The sequence below is a fragment of the Atta cephalotes genome (assembly GCF_000143395.1).
Source record: "Atta cephalotes unplaced genomic scaffold scaffold00076, whole genome shotgun sequence".
Classification (NCBI taxonomy): Eukaryota; Metazoa; Arthropoda; class Insecta; order Hymenoptera; family Formicidae; genus Atta; species Atta cephalotes.
The window spans coordinates 1-16,665 of NW_012130140.1; the positions used below are offsets into that span (position 1 = coordinate 1).

General features: G+C 30.6%; 1 protein-coding gene across 1 annotated transcript; it reads right to left on the bottom strand.

Moving 5' to 3' along the window:
- Positions 1-82: 82 nt before the first annotated feature.
- On the bottom strand, positions 83-4,884 carry LOC105624367 (major facilitator superfamily domain-containing protein 6; the record flags this gene model as incomplete). The annotated part of the gene is given in 8 exon segments (XM_012205732.1): positions 83-328; positions 451-566; positions 648-784; positions 856-954; positions 956-1,047; positions 1,188-1,530; positions 1,829-2,130; positions 4,827-4,884. Coding segments are annotated over 8 exon segments (1,393 nt in total), but the record flags the coding sequence as incomplete, so codon positions are not given.
- Between the last annotated feature and the right edge of the window lie 11,781 nt (positions 4,885-16,665).

Genomic DNA, 16,665 nt, shown 5'->3' on the forward strand with positions numbered 1-16,665 from the left:
TATGTATATATATTTAGTTTCTTGTAAATAAAATAATAGTTGATGGATATAAATACGTATAGTACTGTGTAAGAAATTTTACCTAAACCTTCATTTACGCCTTGAACTAGTCCTTGAACAGTAGCTGAAGCACCGGTAGGTGTTATTACGTTCGCGTACGATATTATTGCTGTAAAACTGAGTGCATACGATGGTCCCTGCATGAAAAATTCTATGAGAAGAACCCACCATGGTGTTGACGCTAAAGATATTAAGCCTAACCGAAGTGCGTAACATATGAAACAAAATGTGAAGGTATAACCGTAGCCAAGCTTCTTTAATATTTTGCCTGAAAAATAAAATGATTTCAATATTATATTTATTAAAGGACTAATTGAAAACAATTTTAATTCTGCAATAAACATCGTATATTTATGAAATTGTAATATAAAAATAACTAATGTGTGTTACCTGATAAAAAGAAGAATATTACTTCACCACTGAAAGCCTGTGCTGCTAAAATCAAACCTTCTATCAATTTCATTCTGTCCATATAATCAGTCGCAATAGAGAGGTCTTCTACATACCTATAAAATTAAGCTACATTATACACAAACATTATATACAAACAAAAATCTAATATCGCCAATCAAGATATAAAAGTTTACCACAATAAAAAATTACGCATGATAGTATTAAAGACGCCGAAAAATCCAGAAAAACACAAGAATATAACGATAGTTTTTGATTTCAAAAGTGTAAACACATCCTTCATTATGGTTGTTGATTGTGATTGAAATGGCAGCTATTATAAAAATCTATGATGAAACATAAGAACTATTGATTGATTTTTTTATTTTAAATACATAAAATTACCTTCAGTTTTATACAACAAATAAAATCAATGCAAGTAAATATGATCACAAGAAGCATTGACGATAAATAATTTTTGTGGATTTTGTCGTGCGAAAAAAAAGTCTATCATATATCCAGATAAACATACAACAATACCAAAACCTATTGCACCCCATAATCGCTGCTTACCGTATTTCAATCGTTTATCTTGTCCTGAGAAGGGAACATTATTAAACATTATTAAAAATAGTATTTTGTACAATATTATTACATAAAGAAATATTACGAAAGTTTGATTTGTATGGTTAAATTTTAGAGAATTAGTTCTAAAAATGTTTATAAAAATCACGTACCTAATATGACAAAACAAAATGCATCGCTTATACTAGAGAAAATAAAACTACCACTTTCGCTAATACACATTAAGACAACAAAACTCCAAAAAGTTACAGATGTGTACAGACATTGATCATCTTTGAAATTATCACAGATAACGTTACAATTATAATTGTTCGTTAGATTTCCTTGACACAATGATATCTTATTTATATTTAATAAGCATGTAGTATTTGGTGAAATAGTTGCCTTGTTTTGGTCTGCATGAAAAGACAATTGTGTGGAAAAATTCGTATTCTCACATATCCAATGACACATAGTGTCTTTTGTACCATTACACGATGCAATTGCTGATGCATGCTTTAATAAAGAACAAATTACAAACAAACGCATATTTTTATAAAATATTAATAATTATAAAGATGTAATTGATTTCGTATTTTAGAATGTTTAAAAAAATTTTAAAGTTACACATTATTTACAATATATTTTAAATTTTGTATAATATGTTTTATGTACCTTAACACTCAGAAATTTTTGGATTACATAAAATAATATAAAAATGAATGCTTAAGATAAAATAATTCCTTCTCAAATAGTGTTATAAAATTTTTATAAAACTTATCCAAAAAATTACGGAATATAGATAAAAACTTACGTATTTCATATTGCAACGCAGTAAAGTTGCACAAGACACGTTTTGAAAGTGATGTTCTAATAAAATTGGACCCGGCAATGGTGGTAAAAGGAATATTATAATGTAACAGATATTTGTTATGGCAAGCAATGTTAGAAAGATCACTTTTCTCCAAGTTTGAAAATAATCCATGATGAAACCAAATATTGGTTTTACTATTAGAAGTAATATAGGAAAAATCGCGTTGATGCTACCAATAATTAACGGTGAAATACCAAGTTGCTTTCCGTAAACTGATAGAAATGGATAAACAGGGGCCGCACCTAAAATAAGAAGAATAATAATTTATTAACTTACTAGAATAATTTTTAACTGATAAAAAAATCTATTTTTAATTGATAAAAATCTATTTTTAATGTCTTTTAATTGTAATGCGTATGTAATGTGTTTGTTAGCTAAAGTATATATTTATAGAATGGTAAAATGTTTTTATATAGGACATAATACTGAATCATTTGTTTTTTAAAACAAATTAAATGGCTGTGAGTCGAAGATGTTTAGATATTTCTTCGGCTAGAAAAATCGCGCTAGAAAATTAATCGCATCTACAAAATTAATACAACCTAATATATCTCACCGTGCATGATCTCTGAAGAGAGAAACTTGAGGCAATATATATACACACACACACACACACATACACGCGCGCGCGCGCCCGCACGCATGCACGCACGCATACGCACATGCATACACACTCTTAATAAATGTCCTATCTGTACACTGAGAAAAAAATGTAATCAATTTAAATATTTAGTTCAATACTGCCAACTAAACATTTACTTACTATAAATAAATATTCGTTCAGTAAAATGAATGATTGTTAAATCAAATTAATGTTTCTTATATCAAATAAATATGTCTTTATGTTTAATTAATATTTAGTTGGCAGTATTCAACTAAATATTTATTAAAATTGACTATATTTTTTCTCAATATATGCAGGAATATTAATCTGCGTTCGAATTGAAGACAGTTGAAATGTAACAACAACATATCTCTAGGTTTGTTCGCGTCACATGTTCTAACGTATTCTAAAATATTCTTGGCTTCTACTATTTACTCACTCTAATGCGCACATTGAAGTAAGTACAAGCTATAGCAAGAGTATATTGGAGCATGCTGGAACATGCGAACGCAAACAAAACCTTCTGTCTCGCCGCTCGGCGTGCGAGAAGGAAAATTGTATCAAATTATAAATTTAAACTATTCTAATTAAAAAACGGTATCATTAGGCCTCTCCATTTCTTTTACAAGATTCCTATAATATTTCTACATTACATATTTATTATTTTTTTAAATCTGTAGAAGATTTTTTTAAATCTGTAGAAGATTTTTGCCGCAAAGTATTAAAACATTATTTCGACAAAGCTTGATATAGTGTATGTATTAAAAGCTGAAATTTTGAAGATGAATATCTCCATTTCGGCATCGCTAGGATGTTTTTTTTAAATTTTAACTATATGTATATATATAAAATTATAGATATTATAGATAAAATTATTTTAAATAAATCTATTAAGAAATTCAATTTCTCGGAAAAATATCTTAATACTGAAATTAATAAATAACTTATAAAATTCATGCATAATAACAAATCTACATCAAGTCAATATTAAACAAAATGATAATTATTGTAAGCCATATATAATATAAAAATCACACACAAAACACATACATATACAAACAATAATTATTGATATTTGAACGTCAGTAAAGATGTAAATTTAAAACTATATTAACTCTCTTATTGGCTACGTTCGAAAATGATTGGTGTTGAGAAAGAAGATGAAATTAACAATATTAGAAATTACCAATGCTTTCGTTTCTCCCGCTGGGAGACCAAGGTAATAAAATATATCGATTTCAAATAATTTTCTTCTTTGCTATCAGGATTTAAAGTATTAAGAATGAAAAAAAAACTGTTTTTAAATTAATTTTAGATATAATAAAAAAAGATTGAGAAAGAGATGATTTTATAACATATAAAGTCTGATCTACAATTGCGTAGTTGTAATTGTAAAGATTGACCAATCACGTTTGAATACGAGAAGAATATCTGACTGTAATTGATGAAATGTTATAACTATGATCACTTACTATGTTTAGCAATTATAGATTAGCTTTAAGCAATGTTTTAACCTATTCCTAGTTGTAAAGCGTGTAGTAGAAAAAGTGATTCAAACTTAAATCTTTCACGAATGCGACTGCGTAAAAGAGTGAACCAATCAGAATGCTGTCTAAATCGTTATTGTTCTTTTTGATCTTTTTTATCCATTCGAGTCGATACAAAACATATCTATATACGTATATAATGAATATCCGTATTTACGAGAAATTACGATTTCAAAAGCACATATTTAGCCTAAAAACGGATACATTTTTTTAATATATAATAGATTTGTTAAAAATTTTCATCAGAGAAAACTTTATTCTGATGAAAATTCCTAATAGATTCGTATAATTTAAAAAGTTGGTAGAATATAAATAGTGTGCATATAGTATATGAGGTCTAATTGTGAATAATTATCCTTTTTATTTAATTCAAATTAAAACATATGAAACGGTAATAAAATGGAATAAAATCATTCATAACGTAATCTTTATGATCAATTAAGATTAATAAATATTTTATTAATTGTTTGATATTGTTTGATATTGTTTGATTCTGGATAAAAAAATATTCTTTTTTAAAGAATTATCCGCAACTAGTGATAGTTAGCTAAGAGTTAGCACAAACAGTTTCATTCTACCAAAAATGTCCCCTTCGAAATTATTCCATTTTTATCTAAAACATTTTTTTTTTGTATCGATAGTTTTAGAGAAAATTGTCTGTTTAAAATAAAATAGCACACCCTGTCTGTGTACGTGCGTGCGTGCGTGCGTGCGTGCGTGCGTGCGTGCGCGCGCGCTTGTGTGTGTGTGTATGTGTGTAAATATATTAAATAAGATGATTACTTACTTCCCATAAAAAAGAAATAATGCATCTTTATAAGCAATTGTGTATAATTTATTTTCATGATTTGTAAAGACAAATAGATGCTCAACAAATTTTATATCTTATTACTTTGCAATCTTTCTTGTAGAAACGTATTAAATTTTAAATATGTTAAATCTTCAATTTTACTCTGTAACAATTAAATATGTAAAAATAATATTGTTCAAAATTATCTGCAACAATTATTATCTACACAAAATTTTTTACAAACGCGTTATGCAATAATATATTACACATTTATTCGGTTATATAAAACAAAATATATTCATACTTTATATAATATACAAAAATACTAACTAGATATAAGTAAATGTATATACATTTAATACGCGATCATTCGCTCTGCAACTGTTGATATATAGCACTGTAAATTTCAAATGAGTTTTTGAAAACTCACATACACATTATAGATTCCAAATAATTATGACATATGTTAATATATGTTAACATAATACATCATAATTAGTAATCATAATGTTCTTCTTTATTTACATTTGTGAATCTAATAAATTCGTAGTACATTTTATTAGGTATACAACTTTGCTTCCGCCGTTTTCCTATAGATGGCTTTAGCGGTAAGTGGTGGTCGAAATAAATAGATCATAGACGTCATACAATAAACTTGGGCATCTGTCAATCTCATAGAAACATTATCGATTTGTGTCTGCATCATAAAGTTATTCTCGATTGAAAATGTCAGTTTACGAGCCAAATTCTCGTCATTTGCGGGAGGTTTTAATTTTTTGCTTCAATATGAAGAAATCTATGGCTGAGGCTCATCGAATGCTCTCAAATACTTATGGTGAGGCCGCTATTAGTGAAAGAACGTGTCATGAGTGGTTTCAACGCTTCAAGAACGGTGACGTCCAAGGTCATGTTCTGTATTTGGTGGGACCAGCTCGGCGTGTGTATTATGAACTGTTAAAATCGACTGAAACAATCGCAGGCGATCGGTATCGAACGCAATTGATGCGTTTGAGCCGAGCGTTGAAAGACAAACGGCCGCAATACAACGAGAGACACGATAAAGTGATTTTGCAGCATGACAATGCTCGACCCCATGTTGTGAAAGTAGTCAAGACATACTTGGAAACGTTGAAATGGGAAGTCCTACCCCACCCGCCGTATTCTCCAGACGTTGCTCCCTCTGACTATCACTTGTTTCGATCAATGGCACACGGCCTGGCTGACCAGCACTTCCGGTCTTATGAAGAAGTAAAAAATTGAATCGATTCGTGGATAGCCTCAAAAGATGACCAGTTTTTTCGACACGGGATTCGTACGCTATCCGAAAGATGGGAGAAAATAGTGGCCAGCGATGGACAATACTTTGAATCATAAATATATAACCAGTTTTTTACAATAAAGCCTCAAATTTTGGAAAAAAACGGCGGAAGCAAAATTGTACACCTAATATAATAACAATGTATATATATTTAATTTTTAAATAAAATTTGTTACAGTTTTATAATGTAAATAAAATAAAAATATAAGTTAATAGATATATAATAAATATATTATACTTACATAAGTCTATCATCGTAAGTTTAAATCATCTCTTACGAGCGAGTAAAATACTTACTCCTCTGCATTATCTCGTTGAGTAAAGATAATGAAAAAATTAATAGAAAATTGAGAAGATGCTGGAGCTCTGTCGCCAATAAACCATAACTTTTAATGTGCGCGCTACATATGTAACAACACGAATACTGTCGATTTATAGTCGATTTATAGTCGATTTTTTCCAGTCGATATATAGTTGACTCGGTAAAAATTTTGCATGAATATGTATAAATAAGTATAAACATACACATAAACACGCACAAATATTCATAAATATGTATAATTATATATATGAAATATGTCTATACATGTTCATACATCCCAGATAGCACAAAATATTAAAAGATAACGAAAAGAGGTCTTTTTTACGTTACCTTTCCGACAAAGCAAAAAAGTTTAAAAGATGACAAAAAGATATTGTTTTTAGGTTATCTTTTCAGATTAAAGATTAAAAGATGTCCATAAAATATCTTTTAGTTTTGTCGAAAAGGCAATTTAAAAAAAGACATCCTTTTGTCATCTTTCAATAATTGTCATTTTCGTAAAGCAAAAAGTCGACTAAAAAATATCTTTTCGAATTGCCGAAAAGACAACATGAAAAAAATATCTTTCCGTTATTTTGATGATTTTTCTCTCTTATTCGCGAACAATATGCGAGATCGTCACCAGATGGACGTGATAGAGTTCAGTTTCTCGTGTTTAAAAATCATTCAGGATAGAATAAAAAGTGCAGCATGAGAAATTTTACTCATGTTCTAATGAACACTAATAAAATATTTTTTTGTAATCAAGTCTCCAAAGGGAACTATGATGAAAGATAATGATTTTTACACATAGGACACGGCAAACATTGCAGGAAATGGGACATATATTGTTGTCAGTCAATTTTATTTCGTTTTGTAAAAATTAATTTAAGAATTCGATGTTATTAAACGTTATATATATATATCAAAATATAAAAATTAAAAGAAGTATTAAAGACGACTGAAAGATATCCAAAGAAGTCATCCTTTAATTATCATATGGATAAGATTATAAGATGACAAGAGCAATATCTGTCGTTTTTCTTATCTTTTTTTATCTTCTTATCTACTTATCTTTTCATATATTCTGTCATTAAAAGATATCTTTATAACAATTTAGTCATCTTTTTTTTTTAAGTATCTTTTAAATGACTTTATGCTCTCTGGATTTATACATATTCATGCATGAAAAATTGTTTACCAGGTAGTTACAAATACTAAACATTTTTCTCTCAGTATACTATATAATATAGTCACTCAGAAGATATGGTTAGAATACTATTTAATTGATATCTGCAAGAAAGGTATGATTGAAATAATCATGCTATGATGAGTTAAAAACTGATAATATTGTACTTATTTTATGATTTATTAATTTAGTAGACGTATTTATGTATTTAGAATTCAATAATATTCGATTTTTCTTTAAAATTGTGATTTCTTTAAAATTTCTTTAAAAATTGTAATTTCAGTGTTATCGTTAAAGTTTATCAACAGAAATAATAACTGCAGAGAAAAAAATTTTAATTTTTTTGCAATATATAGGATATTATAGCTTTATAAGTATGCATATTTATTTATGGACCATTTATGTAATAAAAAATCATGAATTTAATAAATTTAATATGAGTCAAATATTTATGTTAATAATAGCAAATTTATATCAATTGTCGATAATGTCAGCGTTCTTCTACCTCCGGGCCCTTTTTATATCGCCGAAAATTTGCTCAGAGTTGGTAGTCTTTAATAGTATCTCGTCAGTAATCCTGTATAGTTATTGGAAGAAATGTAACTAAGTTAAGTTACATAGATGGAAAAAAGGAATTAATTGTAAGTTAAGTTACAGTTTAAAAAAATACAGGAAAAAAGTAACTGTAACTGTAACTTAGTTACAAGTAATTAATTACTTCCAAACCCTGTTACTCGTATTATTTATATTGCTCGTCTGAAAACTTAAAGCCTTGTTGTATCGTCCTATTGTTGGGATTTAGTAAAACTTGACCTTTCAAAAGATCAATCAAAAGATCAATGCTTTGACGCATTTAAAATGCAATATACACTACGCAAAAAAATTAGGAGAGCACTTTAAAACCTACAAATTTGTCGATCTTAAGAAATTAATATCTCGGCTTCCAGAAATCGCAGGATCCTTAGCGTGTTTTAAAGAGTAAAGCCTTTACTTAAAAATAGTTTAAGTGAAATTTTTCGTCCTATTTCCTATTAAACTGTTTTTTTCGTGGAAATCAAAGCAGAGAGTGTTAGAGTCTTAAAAATGTCATTGCAGCCTTCCACGAACAAAGTAACAAGGAGGCGAAAAACATCATCACATCAATTTTGAAGTTGAGAATATTTCTTTTAAAATGGCATAAAGAAAATTATTCTAGCTTGTCTAGGAGCTGAGTTATCAGGTTCCAAAGTAGACTCTATTCTTTTGCAAGATTTTGGTTAAGTACCGCCGGCATTCATTATCCGATGTGCATCACGAGGAGGTTGTTCGATGGGAGTTACACATCGTGTGTGTGTGTGTGTGTGTGTGTGTGTGTATGTGTGTGCGCGCGCGCGCGTGCGCGTGTGCGCGTGTGCGTGTGCGTGTGTGCGTGCGCGCGCGCGTATGTGTGTGCGCGCGTATGTGTGTGTGTGTGTGTGTGTGGGGGGGGGGGGGGGAATGATTGTGAAATGTGAGTGGATAAATAGGGCTATGTGCGCACTACTCAATATGATATCATTGCCTCTTTGGCGAATCACCTCAAGCAGCTCTATTCCTCATATTTATACATCTATTGATTTCATTTTAAGGAATTTCCTGTCAAATTTTTTGGAGAATTCTTTTGAGTTCTGCATCGTTAGCTGCTTTAGATAATCTCTCAACCGACAACTCATCAAGTCCCAAACGCGTTCAATAGGATTCAGGTTCGGGCTTACTGCTAGATGATCGAGAATCGTAATATTATAATTCTGTAGAAATCTTGTCAGCGCAGCGTTATCCTGCATAAGAAGACAGTTTCTATACATAAAAAGATCGTTTTTGTACAGGATGAAAGAATTTCTGAAACAAACAAACCTCATTCTATGAATATCATTGAAGAAATTAAGAATTTCTAAAATCTTGTCTCAATCTATGTAATTTTTCTGTACTTTTTCGTAAAAAATTTTTTTCTGCTAGAAATATACACAAAATAACGTCGTGGCTTGTGCATGATGCGTTTGAAAAAAAAATACGATCACAGGCATAAGTCATTTGTTTAAATCAAATTGGATGCGTTCTATATGTATGGCTAAACTGATCACACTCAAGATACGTAAAGCTGCGATAGGCATATACAATATAGGAGCTTTTCAATAAGCGACACTGTGCGACACACAGTGATCACTCTATGTTTAACATTGGCGAACAACAAGAATGCAACGATTCACCATGCCACATTGGGTGTGTTCGGGGAATCATTATTCGCGCTATGGACGCTACCAACGCTGTTCGTGGAGCCAATAGCGCGATAGCGTTAGCAAACTCCATGAACGATCCTAGCGTAGTTTAATCAGAGAGATTTAATATTCATCGAGATTAAGTTAATGTAGGGAATTCTGTTTTCAATCTCCAACCAAACTTTTCTCTAATGTAATTAAAATTTTTAGGATTTTGTAAAATATTGCAGAAACTTTGAAAAGTTAAAGATGATACAAACAAATTATGTTCACTCCAGCCTAGTGGCAAGTCATCAATTGCAGAGATTGAAATTAAGATTGCATTCATTACGATAAAATTTGAAATTCACACGTTACGTACATACGTTTGTTCTAAACATTCTAAAATCCTAAAATTTCCACGAAATTCTAAAGAGAGAAAAGTTTGATGCCACTCGAGAGCATCTCAAACATTAATTTAACTTTGACAAATATTAAACGCTACCAACGCTATGCTAGGGTCATCGTTCTTTACGGATCTGTAAACGCTAACGCTACCAATACACTATCTCGGAAAGAATAGGGTTGATAGCGCGTAGTTGTAACATAACATGACCATTAGTGACTACCATTAGTGACATTATCGTGTTTGTTAACACTATCTGCAGCTCCGCGAACAATTTGTAGCACGAATACATCTCTTCGAACGCATCCATATTATCTGTGTCTCTTGTTGGAAACTCCCAAAGTCTACATACAATAACTACATAATATTTTATTTATGCCTTAAAAAGATAAGATTGCTATAAACATATTTTATCAGTAATTATTTGAAGGACTTAATATAGCTATACAATCATACTCATGTAATTTATAATGTGCTTCATCTGATCATGTCTACTTAGAAATAATCATATAGTTGAATTTTACATACCGATTGATTAATGTACTTATTGAGATCGCTGCTACCAGGTGTATAAGCTTAAATCCGCTGTTTGCATTTTCATAGGTGGCATTAGTGAGCGTACAAAGCTACCCTGGGCACACAACTTTTTTTTATGTGTTTGACATCTGTTAACATTAACCAGTGCACATCATCAGCAATTTCATACAACATACATTTTTTCTTTCGTAATCATCTAATTTTTTGCTAAAAAAAAAGCATATGCGGGAAGCTTTGCTTTTCTGTTTCAATTTGAAGAAATCGGCTGCCGAATCGAATGCTTGTGGAGGCCTATGGTGACAATGCTTTATCGGAAACAACATGCAGAGATTAGTTTCGCCGGTTCAATGACGACAATTTTGACCTGAGTGACAAGAAGCGTGAAAATCGGGGGAAGATTGAGGAATGTCAATTACAGGCTCTTTTGGACGATATCCAATCGCAAAAAATGCTTGCCGAGCAATTGGGTGTTTCTCAAGCAGTCATTTCCATGCGGCTATGCTATGGGGAAGGTTCAAAAGATCGAAAAATGGGTACCGTATGAACTAAACGAGGCAGATGGAGCGACGCCAAAACACATGCCAAATTCTGCTTGCCAGACAAAAAAGAAAGTCGTTCCTCCATCGGATTATGACAGGCGATGAAAAGTGGATTTATTTTCAGAATCCTAAACGCAAGAAATCTTGAATTGATCCCGCCCAACCATCAACATCTTTCTCAAGACCAAATCGCTTCGGACGGAAGATGCTGTGCGTTTGGGATCAGGAGGGTGTCATCTAAGAGCTATTAAAACCTGGTGAAATCGTTAATGCTCACCGCTACCACCAACAACTGATCAAATTGCACTGTGCTCTGCGTGAAAAAAGCCCGCATTATTGGAAAAGACATAACAAGCTGATTTTCCTCCACGACAACGTACCATCGCACACGTCAACAATGATCCAAAACTACTTGGAGACACTCAACTGGGAAATGCTACCCCATTCCGTTTACTCACCAGACCTGGCACCTTCTGACTATCACCTGTTTTCGTCGATGGGCCACGCGCTCGCTGAGCGGCTTCGATTCTTCAAAATCACTTTGCCTTTTTTGATATTCCGGTCGTTTTTCACACAAAGCTTGATTCAAATTGATCATTTGTAGTCGATAGCGTTCAGTATTAACGGTTTCGCCAAGTTTTAGCAGCTCATAATAGATCATACCTTTCTGATCCCAAAAACAGAACATTGTCTTCCGTCCATAGCGATTTGGCCTTGCAGTCGATGTCGATTGGACGACATGGTTCGCCTGGAGTTACCCATGATCTTTTACGCTTAGGATTCTCAAAATATATCCACTTTTCATCGCCACAATTCGATGGAGAAATGACTTTCTTTTGTACCTGGCGAGCAGCATTTCGCAAGTGGTTTTTCGATTTTCCTACTGTCTTTCAGTTCATGTGAAACCTATTTTCCCATCTTCTGGATCTTTCTCATGGATTTCAAACGTATGGAGACGGCTTCTCGTGTCACATTCAATTGATCCGTGATGTTGAGTTTGAGCGTTATCTTCATCCAACAATGCTTGCAATTCGCTGTCTTCAAACTTTTTTGGTGGTTTTCCACGTTCTTCGTTTCTCACATCAAAATCGCCACTTTTGAATTTTTTGAATACTCAAAGCACTGTGATTTACCAAAAGTATACTCACCGTAAGCTTCGACAAGCATTCGATGCGATTCTGCAGCAGTTTTCTTCAAATAACAGAAAATCAATGCTGTCCGCAAATCGTAGTTTTCAGGCACAAAATTCGACATGCTTAATGCTATTACAAACTATACTGTTGTATGAAACTTGTATTGTTGTGAGTTGAAAATCTTTGTCAGAACAAGGAAATGGCGTCAATGGCTCCGTCTGACGGCAACTACATATTTGACAGCTATGGCTATTAGTAAATTCCGGTTTCATATTTACATACCTGGTATTACACCTTTAACCAATGTATAAAATGTGTGTATAAAGATAAGATATTAAACATAAGTTTAATTTTATTTTTATTTTTATATTTTTAATTGTTATATGTATACTATGTATAACTTCATATAAAATATATCAAAAGAAACTTTACCTTACAAAGACGCGATTTTCGTTTTTGCATGAACAATTGAGTCTGGCAAAAATAGTGTCCTTCGTTCGTTTCATTCAAAATCGCGTCTAATGAATATAATTTTATTAATATTAGAGATAAGATAACTAAATGATTATGACATCATAGCGGCTATGATGGAAAGATATAAGGTGAGCTATTGCGCATAATGGCGGAAAAGGGTGGGGGACGACCAATCAAATGTGAACCAAATTAAACATGCAAATTTCAAATGCTTACCAGTAATCGTTCTATCTGCTTACCAGTAAAAATTCTGTCTTAACAATAATTGAATAGAATATTACATTTTTGTAGAAGGGAGTAAAAGCACGATTTTTGAATTTTTTTATGCAAATCGGCATAATTTTGCACACAGAATTTCACTACTACTAATTTGCACTCACAATGACAGTAAACAAACATATCATCGGCCATATTGAATTCTGTAATTTGGTTCAAATGTTTGGCTGTTAGTTCCCCACTACTTTTAGGCTAGTGCGCATCCACAGGAATAACTCACCTCCTTCCATCATGGTAATAACTACGGTTTACATCATGAATTTAGGCCGCGGCCTATGTCCCAAATTTGATCTAAATTATTTATTCCTCGCTGTAACACTTAAGAAATGATCAGACCTGGCTGTAGGTCAGGCTTCGGTTTTCTGGTGATCTGAAATAGGCTTGAAATAGGCCGCCTATAACCTAAAATAGATCCATCTATCATCATTTGTTAATCTCAAATTGACATATGTTATATCGTTGATAATGGACATATATTTTGTAAATAAAAAAGTTTAAAAAAATGTTTAAAAGGTTGTATTTGAAAAGTTCAAAGAGTTTGTATTCAGATAATCGCTTACAATGTAAATAATTGATGCCTAGATCTATTTTGGATCATTATAAGTCAGGCCGTGTATAGATCTCTCGGTATAAACATAGCCATTGATTGGTCAAAGGTATACTAGTTACTGGTTAAAGGTACAACGCTTGCTTACTTTCATTTGTTAATACTCTTATTAGTTATAGGTTAAGATTAAATATTAAGTTTTAAGTAATTTTTTTCTGAATATCTATTTTAGGCAATTCCAATATAAAACAAAATACATATCCCATAGCACAGAAGATTGAAGCAATATTGCAATGTTGCAATATTACAGATTGTAACATTGCAGAGGTATTACAGAAATTAACAATAAATGTAAATTATGTAAATGTAAATTACAATGTAAATTAACAATATGCCTATAAAATGTCAGTAATATGTTTGTAATATTTCACAAACATTGCAAAACTATAATTCTTTAATTATTATAATAATAATAATATAAAAATATAAGTTTTTATGTAGTACAGTCTTTTAGTTTAACAGTCGTTCTTATAATATAATAATTAATATAATTCATTTTATATTTAAATAAAAAATTTATTGATCTATTATTTGACGACCATTTCATTAGCTAAGTTTTATTTTAAATATGAAATTTTAAATATGAATCAAAAGATTACATAATATCGAGTTACAATGGATACAATCAATGCATCATTATTGGATATGATATGATAAGCAATTAAATCGCTGAAAACGATTTATCGAAATATTAATTATGTGATCAATGATGTATTTATGCCTGATATGAACGCAAGAATAAACCAGCTCCCGAACTTTATTAATAAATTTCATATTGTTATTTTTTACTCGATTTCAATTGACTCGGAGTGGTTTCGAATTAAAAAGAATCACTGCGATTAACTTAATCCTCGATTAACTTACCAAGCGACTGTATTATTACATTAATGTGGATAATGTTTGTAGTTTGTTCGGGGCACATACATTTGCAGCAATATTGCAGCAATATAATTTTAAAAGAGTGTAATATTTCATAATATATTGCTGCAATATTCCTATGTCCGCAAAAATAAAATATTCCTATTATATTGTGTATTTAACATTATACTACAAAATACATACAATAAAATTAAAAAATATTCGGGATCCTCCAAGATTATATTCTGATTCTCACCCGAGTGCCACCCAGGTATCATATCATTATTTACCGAAATAAGGATGAAAAACATCCGAAAAATAGCCGAATGAGAATCATGTCTCAAAAAAGATTGAAAATCTTCAAGACTTGTTAATTTGATTTGTGTACTCTTTTTTATAGGACTCCTGAACGTTTTCTTCTTACGAGAGAAGTGTATCCCTCTAGTGGTGAGGTAGCGTATTTATTTACTGAATTGTAATATTGCAACAATATATTGTAATATTTTCTACAAAATATTAAAATTACAATATTTTGCAATATTGTTGCAATATTTCCAATAAACATTATAATTCAATATTGCAGCAACATTGCTGCAATTTTTGTAATATTGCGCACTATTAAAATATTGCTGCAATATTTCGTGTTTAGGGATGGCGACACCAAACTGATAAGATCATTAAATAAATCTTTTTAAATCCTACAATTTTTTTTTAAACATTTTTCTCAGAAATATATTTCCGAGATATTCAGCTGACCCGGAACTTTTGACGGATACTGTATTATTATATGTACATGCATATATATTTGTAGTTATTCAAACTGCGCGCCGAATTGGTTTTCCGGACTTAATAAACGCAATTAAACTACTGTAATAATACTACAAATTTAATTAAATTGACAAGCAATTTTTTAATAATTTGATACTCAATCAGGCATTATCAGGCATTATAGAAAGATGTTAATGTACTGTAAATAAATTTATTGCGAAAAATAGTACTTCGGCCGGGAGTTGAATCTCTTGTATTTTGTGCGAACAACTTAAGCCTTTAGACTATGGAGACAAAAATTATAAATTTAATACAGAAAAAAAATAACTTCTCATACTAATTTCATCTCGGACTTCCTCGATAGATCTTGAAAATCATTACAAGTCCAAATTGTTAAGATCTGAATGTCATCGATCGAACTTAATAGTAGGGTAAAAAAAATTAAATCAAGTAAAATTACAATTGATAATAATGCCAATTATATACAAAAAAGTTCGCGTGTGTATACAAAAAACTCACTTTAAAAATCAACAAAACATGAGATAAAACAGAAATCAATCAAAATACAGTCGTAATAATAAAAGTTATTAGAAATATGATATGTCTGATTAAATGATTTGACTATCAAAAAATAAGATTTAAAATCGTATTAATATTTATGCTATACTATGCTTATTTATAAAATCACATTAGATTACTATAACAAAAGTTATATTTTAAAATAAAGTTTTTAAATTGTTACAACATAACATAAAATGTTTGAAATATAAAAAATATTTTCATTAATACATTTTCATTAGTAAAAAATGTACAAAATATATATCACATTTCTGCTATTACACAGTGCATCATCTAGTTTTTTCTATTCAATATTGTTGCGAGACTCTGCAATAAAAGAAAAATCTGTTATGCTTCGACAATATTCTAAAAAGGTTTGTCATAACATAGCTTGTTAAAATTACTTTTTTACTTGATGTTTTATGAAAATATGAAAAAGATAATATGAAAAAGAATATGAAAAAGAAAATATGCTATTGTAAAAAATGCTGCGAGTACTGAAAATATTCTTATAGTTATTGTATCGCCAAGTTTTTCAAACAAAACACCTACTATCAAACTACCAATCTAGAAATATTAAAATTAACAAACCATAATAACAATAATGATTAATTAAAATTACAAATATATATATATATATATATATATATATATATATA